This window comes from Atractosteus spatula, chromosome 19, assembly GCF_055471065.1.
Source record: "Atractosteus spatula isolate fAtrSpa1 chromosome 19, fAtrSpa1.hap1, whole genome shotgun sequence".
NCBI classification, from domain to species: domain Eukaryota; kingdom Metazoa; phylum Chordata; class Actinopteri; order Semionotiformes; family Lepisosteidae; genus Atractosteus; species Atractosteus spatula.
In genome coordinates this window covers 355,149-370,114 of record NC_142724.1, presented here as the reverse complement: position 1 = coordinate 370,114, position 14,966 = coordinate 355,149, and the positions used below count along the sequence as shown (strand labels likewise).

General features: G+C 39.8%; 2 protein-coding genes across 2 annotated transcripts; both read right to left on the bottom strand.

The window, feature by feature from the left end:
• Positions 1–628: 628 nt before the first annotated feature.
• Positions 629–9,915, bottom strand: LOC148817773 (odorant receptor 131-2-like). The gene is made up of 3 exons (XM_088937790.1): positions 8,970–9,915; positions 1,770–1,908; positions 629–710 (listed from the first exon to the last, which is right to left on the bottom strand). The coding sequence occupies exons 1-3, from the start codon at positions 9,913–9,915 to the stop codon at positions 629–631; spliced, it is 1,167 nt and encodes a 388-aa protein (XP_088793916.1).
• A 3,374-nt stretch (positions 9,916–13,289) lies between these two features.
• LOC148817772 (odorant receptor 131-2-like) lies at positions 13,290–14,138 on the bottom strand. The gene has a single exon (XM_088937150.1). The coding sequence runs from the start codon at positions 14,124–14,126 to the stop codon at positions 13,290–13,292; it is 837 nt and encodes a 278-aa protein (XP_088793276.1). The 5' UTR covers positions 14,127–14,138.
• Between the last annotated feature and the right edge of the window lie 828 nt (positions 14,139–14,966).

Sequence of the window (14,966 nt, the reverse complement as noted above, 5' to 3'; positions counted from 1 at the left end):
AATTCATTACCACTGTACTTGTGAAGTTGTGCCACACACTTTAATCTGAGATGGTGCACTCAGCATATCCATAGAAACAGAACAGAGTTAGATTTAATCCAACAGAGGACTGCGCCTCACTGCTGTCGGCTGTACTGCAAAGTCAGTGTGTCTCTGGAGTCATCAGAGGCTCTCAGTGAGCAGGTGATACTCTGCACTTCACCGCTGAGCCCTGCTACCCGAGTCAGCCGCAGGGTCATGAGGAGCAGGCAGGCCTTACCCTTCACCCTGGGGCTCATGGTGCTGTACACGTCTTCGCTGGGTCTCTCCAGCCCAGTGTAGATGCTGTCCCTGTGCATGCCTGCCATTGCTGCCTGTAGCAGGGCTGGGTCACATGTACAAACTAAAGAGGAAGTGTGTCTGTGACTCAACATGGAATGAACAGTGAAGCACAAGCACAAAGGGAAGAAGTAGGAACTAGAGCAAGTGCATTTAAAATGGAGAACAGGAGGCACATCTTTACACAAAATGTTGTGGGTGTCTGGAACAAGCTACCGAGCAATGTTATTGCAGATGATACCCTGTATTTTTTTTCAAGGAATGGTTGGATGAGAGCCTGAGATTAATTAGCGGCCATCTACCCAACAGGCTAGATGGACTGAATATCCTCCTGGCACCGGAGCCACTCTGTGTCCTGAACATGTTGCTGGGCAGGTCCACCCACGGGGACACTGAAAAGACCAGGGTCCTCGGAGCTCACAGACGCAGCAGAGCCAGGACCAGGGCTCGCCGGCTGCCCCCTCGCGTGGATTAACCCGGCCTTCCTGCCCACAACCTCCCGCTCCCTCTCCCCTCATCAGAGCTCCTGCTCTCTCCGCACCAGGATCTACGAATACTGTATGTTGTGATGACACTTAGACACACAGTTACAGACCGGCCATACGGTATGTTTTCCTCAACACTTTTAGACATTTTATTTTCTTAAGTACTGGAAATCTTTTACCAAAATAGATTTATTTCAATTCCAGGAAACGGTGTTTGTATGTTTTTATTCGTTTTGGGTAAGTGATGTGATTCAGTTTTCATGTCAGCTGCTCGTGAGCATCTGTCCTCTCTCCTGGCTCCTTGAAGGAGGTGTGCGATCCAGGCTGGCCGCTGATGTAACAGCCCAGAAAACCAATCGCGAGTCTGTCTCTGTGAATAAAAAATTCACATTCCATACGCATAGCTGGAAACTGTTCGTGTTCTTGTAAGCAGAAGGACGGACAACTAGCCCAGAGTCTGGCTTCTCAGGCAGGGCCTGGTCGTCTGGCAATGATGAACTCTTTGTATTAGACATGAAGTGAATTGCACTGTTGAACTGCAAGATACAATATGCAACATGCAGCGAGAAATGTGGTATTTACTGTATTATTCAGAATTCCATTCTGATTTATCAGTTTTTCTACATCTCAAAATAACTAAAAACAAATCAACTCCCTGCATTTTGTGAAACAATCCTTTATTCCTTTCATCCCAGATTTTTTTATTTTTGACATCGTTTTTATGCTCTGCAAGAGGTCAAACAATTAAAAAAATCAACAGAAGTTTCTTTGACAGTGCATTATTACTTTCTGTTTACAGAGGTATAAAATTTGGCTCTTACCTTTGTTATTACTTGTGCACATTGGCAATACTCTTTCCTACTTCTCCTGCACCTTTCATCCCTGATACCATAAATCAACTGAGTCAGAATCCTTGGTACAATGTTTGATACCAGGTAGGTGAGGAACAGTATGTGTGTGTGGTACAGAGGGAAGTCTGAAAGCAGAATGGTGTCGATCACAGGAGTGATGTAGGACAGCATGCAGAGCAGCAGCTGGGCTCCGTGCAGCAGGATGGTGTTTCGAGCCTCTTTAGCTGAAGCTGCGTCTGTAGAGGTGGCCTTTGCTGCAAACAGGACCATGAAGTAAGTGAACATCAACGTCAGCCACACCGGGGACAGGTACACATTGTGCAGGATGTGGTTTTTAAGCTATTTTTAACATAGTGGTTGCTTAGATTTCCAAAATCCCAGAACTCACATCAATGAGAAATAGATGAAGATCTTCTCAGTGAGAGCATCTTTAAAGTACAGATGTGCTATGTTACGTCTCTTAACTTCTTGTTTGTGCTGCTTTGTTGAAATGCAGCCTATAAATGCTTTTTGCAAAGGCACAGACCTGGGGACCTGCAGAGGCAAGTGTGTGGTGGGCTTCGTTATATGTTTTCAAAAGGGAGAACGAATGCACTGGTCGATTAAAGGAATTAGCAGCCACGAGTGGCAGAAACAATAGAAAGAGAGGCCTGAAGAGGCAGCAGTGTGGAGGGGAAGAGAAGACTGTGTGTGACCTGTCAGTCAGATTGCACCATGAAAACCCTGCAGCATGAACAGGTGCAAATACAAGCACTTGGGCAAGAGTGCCAGTCAGATATTGTAATAAAAACCATGCCTGTCTGTCTGTATGCTGCAGTGAAACAGGAGAGGCACATGACTCAGCAGACACAGGTGCACTGAAATCAATGGTGAAACTGGACAGGAACTGAGCAGTGATTCAAACAGGAGGGCATGAGAATGACAAGACTGTGGGAAACTGCTGGTTTCACCCCAAGTTCAGAACATTTTGTAAGCTGCTTTGATCTCAGAAACACTAAGGGCTGCTTTGCATATTTCCTTGACGATCAGACCTGATGGGGCTCACTGGGGGGATTAAAACCTATAAAATGTGTAGGACACAAAGCCAGTGAACATACCATACTGCAATGTGCACAGGTCACTGAATTGAACCCAATCCCTTTATCTAAAATGGAGAGACACATCAATGAGAGAAATGATTGTTCCTGGATTTGTAAATGCTGCCCTCAGGTGTTCAAGCAGAATGAGACAGTTTACTATGTCTGGAAGCAGGCGGTTAAAATGTATTTCCCATAGAGGCTCTCAACACGCAGTTGGGGACTCATCAACATCAGAAATGGTCTCAAAGTATGTCATGATAAACTATGGAGAAAACGCAGAACTAAAAAATGGACTTACTTTAATAGTCTCTGAAGAAGTGTTTTATCTCTTCAGTTAAGTAGTTTTACATATTTATATCATATGTTAGTGAAAATTAGGTTCTTGCATGGGTTCTTCTAAACAGATAGGTGACATTTGTACAGATATGTAAAAAAATCATTTGATGTTATACAGTTAAATTCTGTCAAAATAAGACTGTACACAAGAGCCATGCAAAGTTTATCACCAGCAAGGATCCCAAATTTCAAATACCTGCAATAACTTCTTTTTATTAAAAAATGTGTCAATATTGTTACAGCTTTAGGTAACTGAGAAGTGTCTTTTAGATTTCAGATAACTTTGTGACACTTGGAAGGGTAAGCACTTCTAACTTCAAAGGAGTCTCACTTATTACTTGCGATAATCCATTTTTTTCAATCTATTTGCATAGACATGTGAGAAGATCTTGTAATCTATATTTAATAATGAGATTGGCCTCCAGTTGTCGATATATTTTAAATTTTTCCTGTTTTAGGGATTAATGTAATGAAACCTTGTCTCATAGTAGTAGACAAAGTATTATTGTATATGCACCCCAAAAAGGTCTGGTGTAGAAAGTCTCCTAAGTCTTTCCAAAATAATTCATAAAATTCGATAGTTAATCCATCCATGCCTGAAGCCTTGCCCTTAGCTAGCCTCTTAAATTCCGGATCAACTTCTTCAATTGTTAAATCTGAATCACACCTAGCTCTGAATTCTGTGGTTATTTTTGGTACTTCTGTCTCAATTTTGTAAAAAAAAAAGAGTACAGATACATTTTCTGAGAACTCCGATTTATATAGTTTTGAATAGAATTTAAATACTTCCATAGATATTTGTCTTTGGTCAGATATAGTTTCACCATCTATGATTAATTCTTTGAGACTGTTTTTACTCTGTGCGTCGTGATTATGGATAATCCAATGGATTATCGCAAGTAATAAATGAGACTCAATCAGGATTTATAAAAGGAAGGAACAGCCATAATAATATATGTTTAGTGTTGGACTTGTTAGATTATCGAAACTTAATATCGGATGATGGTTTAATATTATTCTTAGATTTCTACAAGGCTTTTAATAGACTGGGACATCTGGAACAGAACTGGAACAATGTTTATTGCTCAAACCTTACAAAATTTTGGTTTTGGCTCTAAATTTATTACAATAATTGAATTACTATATAATAACATTAACAGTTCAGTTTCTCTTAGTAATGGAATGTCACCACGATTCCTCATCAAGAGGGAAGTTAGACAAGGTTGTCACATTGCTCCGTTATTATTTATATTGGCTGCAGAAACATTAGCAATCCTAATCAAAAACAGTAACATCAAGCCGTTGAATGCCATGGGCACTCCTATTATTATTAGCCAAATGACAGATGATACAACATTATTTCTAAAAGATAAAGATCAGACATCATTGTCAATTGAAACTATTAAGACATTTTCAAATGCTTCAGGATTATCTTTAAACATTAATAAATGTGAAATAATGACGATTCATGATAACCAACTGGGATTAAACATTCTCTAGCTAACAACATCTCCAAAACTCAGGCAAGGCTTAATGGCTAGTTGCAAAGAGATATCTCCTTATTTGGTAGAATTCTTTTGGTTAAAACAGAAAGTATCTCATGATTTATCTACCCAGCAGCTTCAATCTCCATTCCTACCTCAATAATTAAAAATATTTTTTGAAAAAATTCTCCTATATCTGGAACAAGAAAATACATTATATAAGAAAAGGCCAAATGATTAAATCGTATGAAGAGGGTGGTGCCAATAGGATAGATTTTGATATCATGAATGGTACCATAAAGATAAAATGGTCGTGTTCCTTCATGGAGGATACAGACAGCTTTTGGGTTGCTATTCCTAGGAGATTAATGGGAGAATTAGGAGGCATTGACCTCCTGTTGAGATGTGATTTTGATATAACCAAGCTCCCAATAAGACTACCTGCTTTTCATCAACAAGTACTGCAATATTGGAAACTATTATATAACCATAACTTAACCTCTCATAATTCTAGTATGTGGAACAGATACATCCTGCAAAAGAAAAAGCATATTTTACTAATCTTAGTTTAATAAAGGTATTTGGTCAGTGGCGCTTCTTTTAGAAGCTAATGGAAATGTCTATGAATATGGTGACTTTGTTAAAAAATATGACATTGAATGCAAACCTAAGCAATTCAAAGAAATTACTGAGGCAATTCTACCTGCTCTCCTAGCTTTGGTAAAAAAATTATGAGATTCTTCCCAGCCATCAGGATAAAGTAATTTTTAATGATATAGATAAGGATTCTCTCATCTCAGCAGGAACTGAAAACATTACTCTCCCCAAGCCACCAAAAACCAAGGATATTCATTTTAAAATACTGAATAACATATATCCCTCTAAGGAATTTCTGAGAAAACGGTTCAACTTTGACTGTTACACCTGCACCTTCTGCAAAGCAGATATTGAAACAACTGAACACATTTTTTCTCACGTCACCATTCAACCCATTCACCATTCGGTTTGTTCTTGGCTATAAAATAGTAATATTCGTGTACATCTCACTTTTAAAGATATTGTTCTCTGTATCTCAAATCCAAACAAAGAAGTCAGTATAATGGTAAATGTTATTCTCTCGTTTGCAAATTTTAGATTCACATGTGTAGAGTAAAAAATAATCCTATAAGCTTTTTTTCTAACTCATTCTAGCTATACTCTAAGTCACTGAAAATATTAAAAAATAAGCCTGGTGAGTTAGTCTACAAAAATCTTTTAGCATATAGATCATTTAGAGGACTAAATTATTGGTCAAATGCGATATCAGCAAGGTACCACATTTCCACGTTAAGCAGACACCCTCATCGACAGAAACGTAATATTTAACCTATCGCTCTTCCTGCGTAGCTTTTGAGTGACGTGTGAATTCCTGAATTTCCAAATTCTCCACAGAGCCCCAGCAGTCTTTTTAGCAGGCATCCTACATTTTATTTGTGAGACGCTTCTTAGTCTTTACTCATGAGCTCTAACTGAGACAGAAGAGCAAAGAGGTCATTAGCAATGAACAACAATTAACTTCGAGTATGCTGTGTGAGCATGTGTATTTCAGTTAATACTTTGAATGCGTGTCTGCATCACCTTTGAGAGATGTCGGAGTTTACGCTGTGCAGCAGCTGGATAACAGGATTAAGCAGTAAAACAGGAAAGCTGATATACTTAATTAGAAGTGGAGCAGCTACATTTCAGTTTATCAAGGTGCTCCCAGAGATGAAAGTGTATGATTTATAATAGTTTATTACAAGAAGGGAGGATATACAGCAATTAATAAACGGAATGTACATACAACACTATCAGGACAAGAACCATCTGCTCTGTTTAATAACTTGCTATTCTGTTAAATGCAGCGTGAAGATCTGGAAAAATGCTACATCAATAATCTGATATTTAATGCCTTGTTTTTACTGGTCTCTGGTCCCAGTAAAATACTTCTCACAAATGCATAATAGTACATTCTCTAAAAAGCTAACGGTAAATACTTTACTGCAATTTTTGAAAACAGATTTCTAATTTACTCTTCTAAGTAAACTTTTTACTTTTAATTTACTTTTCTAAATGAATAACTTTTCAGAACACTTGTTCTTATGAAGACAGAAGAGTGGGAGAATTATCTTGCAAGGGACAAAGTGAGGATTTTTAGGGTTACCTACACACCGCAGACGCTACTTAGTTATTGAATACAGCTGCCAACGTCATTGATAATATACTACATCAGAACAAGAAGTGATGCGATACAGACAGCTTGTTCTATGGTTGAGTAGTGTTAAAGGAGTTGTAGTCCAGAAGGAGGAGCAGTTTCCTGCCTGCACTTCTGTTTTTTGTGCTGGTCTGATGTCTGATCCGTTCTACAGGCAGAAGAGGAAACAGCGCAGCACTGGATGGGTGGGCCAGTGCAGGGAGGGGGGTGTTCATGGTTGATCTGTTGTGTTTGATGAGATCTAGGGATTAAATTATAGCTACCCGTACTAAAAATCAAACATGCTAGATAAGCCAAAAGGCCTCCCCTTGTTAATAAAAAGTTGTGATCCCAGCACCTGCTTTAATTAGGGTCTAATAAATAATTCTAATGTCCTTCTCACCTCCACCTTTAGGATTTGCTCTAGAATATGTTTAGGTACAGTATTTTGCGAGTAGATATTCCAAACAAGGTAACACTAACTTTGATTAATAGTAACTGAACACACAAACCACCTTTAAATCAATTTGATATACTGTCTGGGCTAGGGTGTGCTCGGGTCTCCGCACCTCACACGATAACGAGAACCGCGCAGCCCTGCGTACTCTAATCACCTTTTATCCCACCTTGGCGAATTTCTTCCGCCTTTGGGTCAGGACCTTTACTCGTGTCCCCCCACCGGAGCAAACTGGCTCCTCGGAGAGTGCGCTAACCAGCGGAAAATAATTTTAATCGCTCAGAGAGCGAATCGCGGTTCTCCTTGCAATCAATCCATCTCTCGCACACCATTATAATAAACCCTTGTTGTTTGTTTGTTTGTTTGTTTGTTTGTTGTCATTATCTTCGACAAGGTGACACTGAACCCACACTCGCGCAGACGCTCTCTGATTGAGACCTTGTAACCGAGAGAGAGCTCGTCTCCCTTTTCAAAGTCAAACCTAATTGGCTCAGGCTGCACCAGGGCTGCGTTGAATGCCTTCATCTGCTTGCTCTCAAATTGTCCTGCAGATCTCTAGCGGCTTAAACCGACACAAACAGCCGGGGGAGGCATTTTAAAATGGCTTTAAAAAAAACTATTCACAAAAATATGATGTTACAAAATTAAACCTGATGATGAAGACACACGGTATTCGTCTCATTTATAAAATCCTCTTCCTGTCATCTGGTTCCGAGCTCCGCGGTTTTGGAGCACCTGCAGTACATTTCTGTTCAAAGCGACAGAAGCTTTGACTCAATAAAAAAAAACAGCTCTGAGTGTAGCTCAGACTGCAATTACTCATGCAGTGCTCTGTTATCCCTGCTCCTGCTGTATCATTGCTGGATTCAACAGCAGCTGTATTGCTATTGTTATTCATAACCATTTCCTTATTTAATAACATATTTAATAAAGTACATTAAATAAGTATTTAGCTATTTATTTAGTACATATTTAGATATTTAATAATTTAATTTTAAAATGCTTTTAATTCAAAAGAGACTTACATTTCATGCACTTTGAGTGAGATACTGTACCTTCACTCAGGTACAGTACGTTCCGCCTGCGATTTGAGTCCAGTCTCGCACCTCAACCCTCCCGTTGGTCAAGCTAAAATGGTCGTTTGAAAAGTGAATGTATCAGTCGTGAACAACATTGTTGACATTATGCACAACTATGTCAATCACGGGCATTAACAAAATGCACTATGTTGAACTGGAGATTAAAAGGTGATTTAATTCATGAGTGAGTAAATAAATCAGAATTTCTATTAGGTCTATTAAAATTAAACGTAACAGATCGTTATTATGTATTTATCAATTGATTTCTTTTCCCCTCCTCTTAATTTCCGTTTCTGACAAGTCCGGGTGACTGAATATAACGTGCTGATCTCACTTCCAATACAGTTAATGCTTCCGCGTCAGATCAACACAGTTTAACAATTGAACTCACCTCTGTCAGTGTCACACACTACTGCAGACATTTTCCATCTTATTAGATGAGTACAATATAATACATAATTGAATGCAAAATATTTTTGTGGATTTTACTTTAATTGTAATAGTATGATTCAAGTTTGCGCAGTAGGTGATGCTTTGATTTTGAATATTTATAATTATCAATAATATTTACTAGTAATATACAGAGCACATGCAGTTAAAATTCATGTTCCACCACATGGTCCTGCAGCAAAAGTAGCACAAAAACTTAGTTAATTTTTATGGGTTACAGGCCTTGGCAAAAGGCTCTTTAGTAGGTCTGATCTTTACAATCTGCTTACACAAAATGTACCTTTTCATGTGTTTTTTAAGTTGCTCATCTCTTATCCCGTAGATCAGAGGACTCAGAATCCTTGGTACAATGTGTGATACCAGGTAAGTAAGGAACAGTATGTGTGTGCGGTACTGAGGGAAGTCTGAAAGCAGAATGGTGTCGATCACAGGAGTGATGTAGGACAGCATGCAGAGCAGCAGCTGGGCTCCGTGCAGCAGGATGGTGTTTCGAGCCTCTTTAGCTGAAGCTGCGTCTGTAGAGGCGGCCTTTGCTGCAAACAGGACCATGAAGTAAGTGATTATCAGTGTCAGCCACACGGAGAACAGGTACACTGCATGGGTGGCGAAGTTCTTCTCTTCTTTATAGGGCAATTGGAACACGTCATAACTGTAACATAAAATATTCGAGGAGAAAAGGCTTAGAGGCTTTGTTGCAAACACAATGAAGAGGTCTGTCAGTCTGGGAATGGCTCCTGCGCACCAGATGAAGGCAATGAGGATGTAGGTGTGGCGCACAGTGCAGATCTGGGAGTGTCGCAGGGGGTGGCAGATGGCGATGTAGCGCTCGATGGCCATGCCTGCCAGGTTCAGAGGGGTGTTCATAGTGGCACTGGCAGCGATTAGAAGTATAAAGCAGCAGAGAGAAACATTTAATGCCTGTAATATGTAAGACAAAACATGCAAGCTCACAGACAAAGTAAGCAGGAGGATGTCATTGATTACCATGTGAATGTACAGAATGTACCGTGGGTTATCTGAGAAAACCTGGTTCTTAAAGAAGGTGAAGACAAGGATTGTGTTCATGTAGTTGATGACAACACCAAGGAGAACCACTGTGAAGTTTTTTAGGAAAGCAAAGTAAAAAACATCTTGGTTCAGAAATGCAGCTGTAGTCGAATTCATAGCTGGTACACAGTATGTAGTCACATCTACCTGTGAAACATAAATGTGCATGTTATTTACATTTGTGAATTCAATCGTATGTCACTTAACCACTCTTCAAGCTTTCTGGTCCTGTTACCTTGATGACCTTCAGTGTAGGAATCCAGTGAGCCAAGTGCAGGAGGAAAGCCTGAATATTCCCACTCTTTTAAAAGTGCCCAGGCCGCACACGAAAGCGCTGCTGTCTCTCATCCTCCACCATGCGGTGTACCTGTTCCTTCCTCCCCACAGAGTACAGCACCACGTAAGAGCAACTATCAGGCAGGATCCCACTGGTGCTCTTTCCTCTCAGGGCCTGTCTAGAAGCTGAGCTCATGGAAGGTTCCACTGGTTTGCACTTGGGGAAGACACTTTTAATATACACCCATATCCTGCATGTGGAAAATCCCAGAAATAAAAATACCTAAAATTTATTTTGGTCAGACCCACATTATCAATCAACTTGGACAAAGTTACATTATCTCCTTTGTCTGTTATAGATCTCTATTATTTTCTTGTTAATTATGGTATAATTCTTAAGGTAAAGTGCTGAAAAATGGGATATTGAAATCATAAAGGTTGTTTATTTTGATTGTTTCAGAAATTAACAATATCCACTATTAAGTTTCTGAGCTCATAACTGATCGGCATCTGGTGTGTCTGCTGCTAGGGTGAAGCACAGTCTTTAAATCCAGTCTGGATTGATGTCCAGTGACTGTCTTCATCCGGGGTAGAGATTGGAGCTGCCAGTTGAACTAAAGGACACAACGCCTGGAGGGCAATCAGGGCGAGGATACGCTTCACCGAAGAGCCCTAGCAAGGCCAGAGCTGAGCTGAATGTCTTGATCTATAAGGTCGCCAGATCTGCTTCCAGAATGGGGTTCCATCGTCTCACCTGTCTGATTCATTCTGCACAGAGGGTTTTCCCCCTGCGGTGGCCTTCAGGGATCCTGCACACATGAGACACACTCCTGTCCCTGCTGCAGCTCCTGGGGCCCACATGGGAACAAGATTCACCCACCCACCTCCCGTACAGCTCAGTCCAGCTAGGCGGGACTGCCCAATATGGGCTCAGACAGAACTAGGTGGAGGCTGGCTCGCTCTGTGTCTAGCAGTAGTGTGGCTGGTCCCCCGTGTGCTGCCTGGTCTTCAACAGAGAGAGGTCTGGGCTCTACTCATAAAATACATGCATGCGATCATCTGGAGCTGCATTATTTACGGTCATACAAATGAGCAGGAGAACCTCAAAGTCCTCCGTAGATCTCAGTTTTCCAGTGCAATTTCCAGAGGACAGGAGTTATGTGCCACAGAACTGTGGATATATGACACATCAATAAGTAAGGTCTTAACTGAGCAGCTTTATAATTGTATAATTTATAATTATAGACTTAGTGCGCAAAGACAGCAAGGAACAAGTTCTTCATAAATTTCTAATGCTTTGCCTCATGTCTGCAGATGGGAATTTTAAAACAATGATTTTAGAAGCTTGTTAAAGTGTCCAATTTCATCATCGACAGTAACTTCCCTCTCCCTTTTCATAAAAATAATTTTGCAAAAAGTACTTTTGCTATAATGTGATAACCATGAAACATCCATTGCTGCCTGTATAAAGTTAAGTACTAAAAATTTAAACATAGTAAGTAGCCTATACCTCAATTCATAATCCCACATCAGGAGCAGCCGCTAACTGTATTTAAATTACTGTATGTCATAAAAGGTTAACCTTTTAGTGCAAATGTGGCCGCATGCGGCTACTGTCTAAGAAACGACTTAAAAAGAGCATCTCACTTCATCGTTTTACATCACCAAAACCACAAAACCTTTACAGAAAACCTTTTATCAATTGAAAAAGGTTCAACTAGAGCTTCACAAAACTGTTTTCAGAACCGAAAAAAAAACGTTCATTTAATCAAACGTGTCCCGTGCTTGGCGTAGTCGCAAGTGTCCGTGGTGTATATTAATATTTACTTTTGAGTCCTGCATCATATTTAATCATTTTTTACCAACAAAACCACAAAAACATGTTATCAATCGAAAAAAGACAACCTGAGCTTTAAAAAATGTTTTTTTTTAAAACAGACATTTGATCACAAAGTCACTTTTTATCTGATGATGCACTTCAAAACTTCCAAAATGCATCGATACGGTAATCAATAAGCCAGCAAAACAAGACCGCAAAAGCAAAAACCAGCAAAAAATATATACAGTATATCCAATGCTTTTACCTTATTCTGAAGCACAAAATATATCCACAAAAGGCTAGACTAACCCACCTCCAGACCTGGAGGAAACTGAACATTATTGACTTAGGAATAGATATTTGAAGCATGACCGCCAGAAATAAGGTGATCTGATTGGTAAAATACGCTGTCATTCATTGTATTTTCAGCCATTCAGAGCCCTTAGGGGTGAGACTTCCTCTAGAAGCCTCAGGGTGCCATCAGTTTCTTATCAGTGCTCCTTTTTTTCACACCAGAAGGCAACTCTGAGGTTTTTTTTTCAATGCCTAACAGCAGAAAAAGGCTCTCTAGCAGTGTCTAAAGGTTTTTATAGCAATTGCAATGTTTTTTTATTGTTATTGCTTTCAATATTTATTATGATTTATTTATTATATGCGAGAAATTTCATTCCAGGTCCAGTCTTCACAAAACATTATGTCGATTTTTTTCAAATTGATCAATTTGACCCAGATTTTTATCCAAGCTAGTAGACACCTACAACAAGGTTTTCAAAGCATTTCCTAGAAAAATTTTCCTTTAAAATTCTGACCTCTGAAGACCAAAACCAAATTTCCGCATGCTGTTTTTTGGGGTTTTTTTTTCACATTTGTCTGCGGAGTGGACACATTAAGAAATACAAGGGGGTTAGCTTCAATTTAAGACCTGAACCAGGCTCCTGCTATGTTCTGCTGCAGAGATATAACAAAATATTTAAGGGGAGGGAGGAAATTCCAGGCAGACATTGGCTAAAAGGGTCTTCGCCAGTAAAAGGTATATTATGTAAGGTCGCAAGGAATTTATCACTGCAAATGACAGATTGGGAGAACAATTTAATATTTTAATCATATGAAATTGATAACATAGAAAAAAATATATAAACATATTTCATCTCTGTTAATTCCCTTCTAATACACTTTGATTAGTCTGTCCAGTGGTTTTCATTCTGCAGATGTTGGTCAAGGACGCAGAAATTGAGGTTTTGCTGCATTTTAAAATGATTGGGACAGATCATGACAAGGTATGTCTGTCATTATAATCTAATGGAAAAGGAAAAATTTAAGCATTGGAGTTTTTTTCTGTAATCACTGCCTTTGTCCCCTGAACAATTCCACCTCATTTCAGAATCTGTTGTAAATCTTACAGTTTAATCATTGTCGTGACTCTCTTCTGAAAGCAAGGCATGTGGCTCTTCAGGTGCTTTCTGAAATTCTCTTCCCTCAAGCCATAGATCACAGGGCTCAGCACTCTGGGTACAATGTAAACTAAGTAATACCGGGAAAAGCTCAGGTCCAGGAACATTTCTGTAGATATTCCCACAAGGAAAGGGTCAGTGAAGGGAGGAATGTAGGTCAGCATGGCCAGCAGGAGCTGGAGCCCGTGGAGCAGGATGGTGTTTCGGGCCTTTTTAGCGGAGGTCTTCTCAGAGGAGCTGGCCGACCTGGCTGCGAACATGATCCGCAGATAGGTGCACACTATGACCAGCCACACCACTGTTAAATACACTGACATGAAGGCTGTCTTTATTTTATCTTGATAGGAAGTCCTGTAAAAACTCTCACGAATACAGTACACAGAGGTGCTGAAGAAACTGAGCTGCTCCACTGCCAGGACTATAAAGAGGTCTGTGATTGAAGGGATGATCCCCACAATCCAGATAACACCGATGGCGATGTAGGTCCTCTGCAGACTACAGATCTGGGAGTGGCGCAGGGGGTAGCAGATAGCGATGTATCTCTCCAGAGACATCAGAGCCAGGTTTAAAGGAGTGTTCAGAGTGGTGTTGGATGCAAGAATGACCAAGGCATAGCAGACAGGGACAAATACAGAGGGTTTCACCCTAAGCCAAATGTGCAAAGTCATTGCTACACTCAGCTCAAACACATCATTAATAACCAAATGAACAAACAGCACATAACGGGAATTCTCATAAAATACTGGATGGCTAAAATACGTAAATATCAGCAACCCGTTCATGAAATTGGTTCCTATATATGTGAAAACAAGAATAAAAAGTTTGACAATGGTGAGAGGCAGAATAGGCAAATAGTCGTCCTTAACAGTGAGAATGTTCCCTGATGTAACTCCTGAAGAATTCATTTAATTAGTTTTGTAGCACCTGCAACAGAAAAAGCATGTTCAGTAATGCACAGTAACAATGGAGGTACTTTGTACATATTTACATTTTGTACAGTAAACAGTGTGGGAGAGCACTGGGAGTCATCTGGCATTAGAAGCTGTCATAGAAATAGAAGACCAGGTCAGATTACATCTTCGTTGTCTGCAGAGACCCAAAGACCCAAAAGACATTCCTAGATATACTGTACAGCTTTTAACAGTACAAGTAACAGCAAGACATTACTTGAGTGGGGTTTAACAAATGCATTATGTAGAAGTAAGGAACCTTTCTCAGCAATATAAAAACTGCCTCACTTTTCTCTGCTTTTAGCTCTGTTAAACATGCTTAATGGGTGGTGAGATCAAAGCTGGTGCACGTCTACACAAGAATGATATCATTGCAGACATGTGATATGGCTGGGTGTTACAGGTGCTGAGACAGTACTATAACTTTCCCTCAAAGTCATTAAGCAGGAAGCAATTCACTAGCATAAACTGAAGCACTCACAGGCCAGAATAAGTACAAGATTTCTGTGGCTGTGTTTTATGGCACACCTATCACCTATCAATAAAATAAGAGAGGAGATCTTCTGCTAACTATTAAAGCCAGAGATACTGTTGCATTTAATAAAAACCCTGTAAAAATAGAGAAATTCCATTGTTTTATTGTTGTAAATTTCCTGCTTGAAGGCAAGAGGC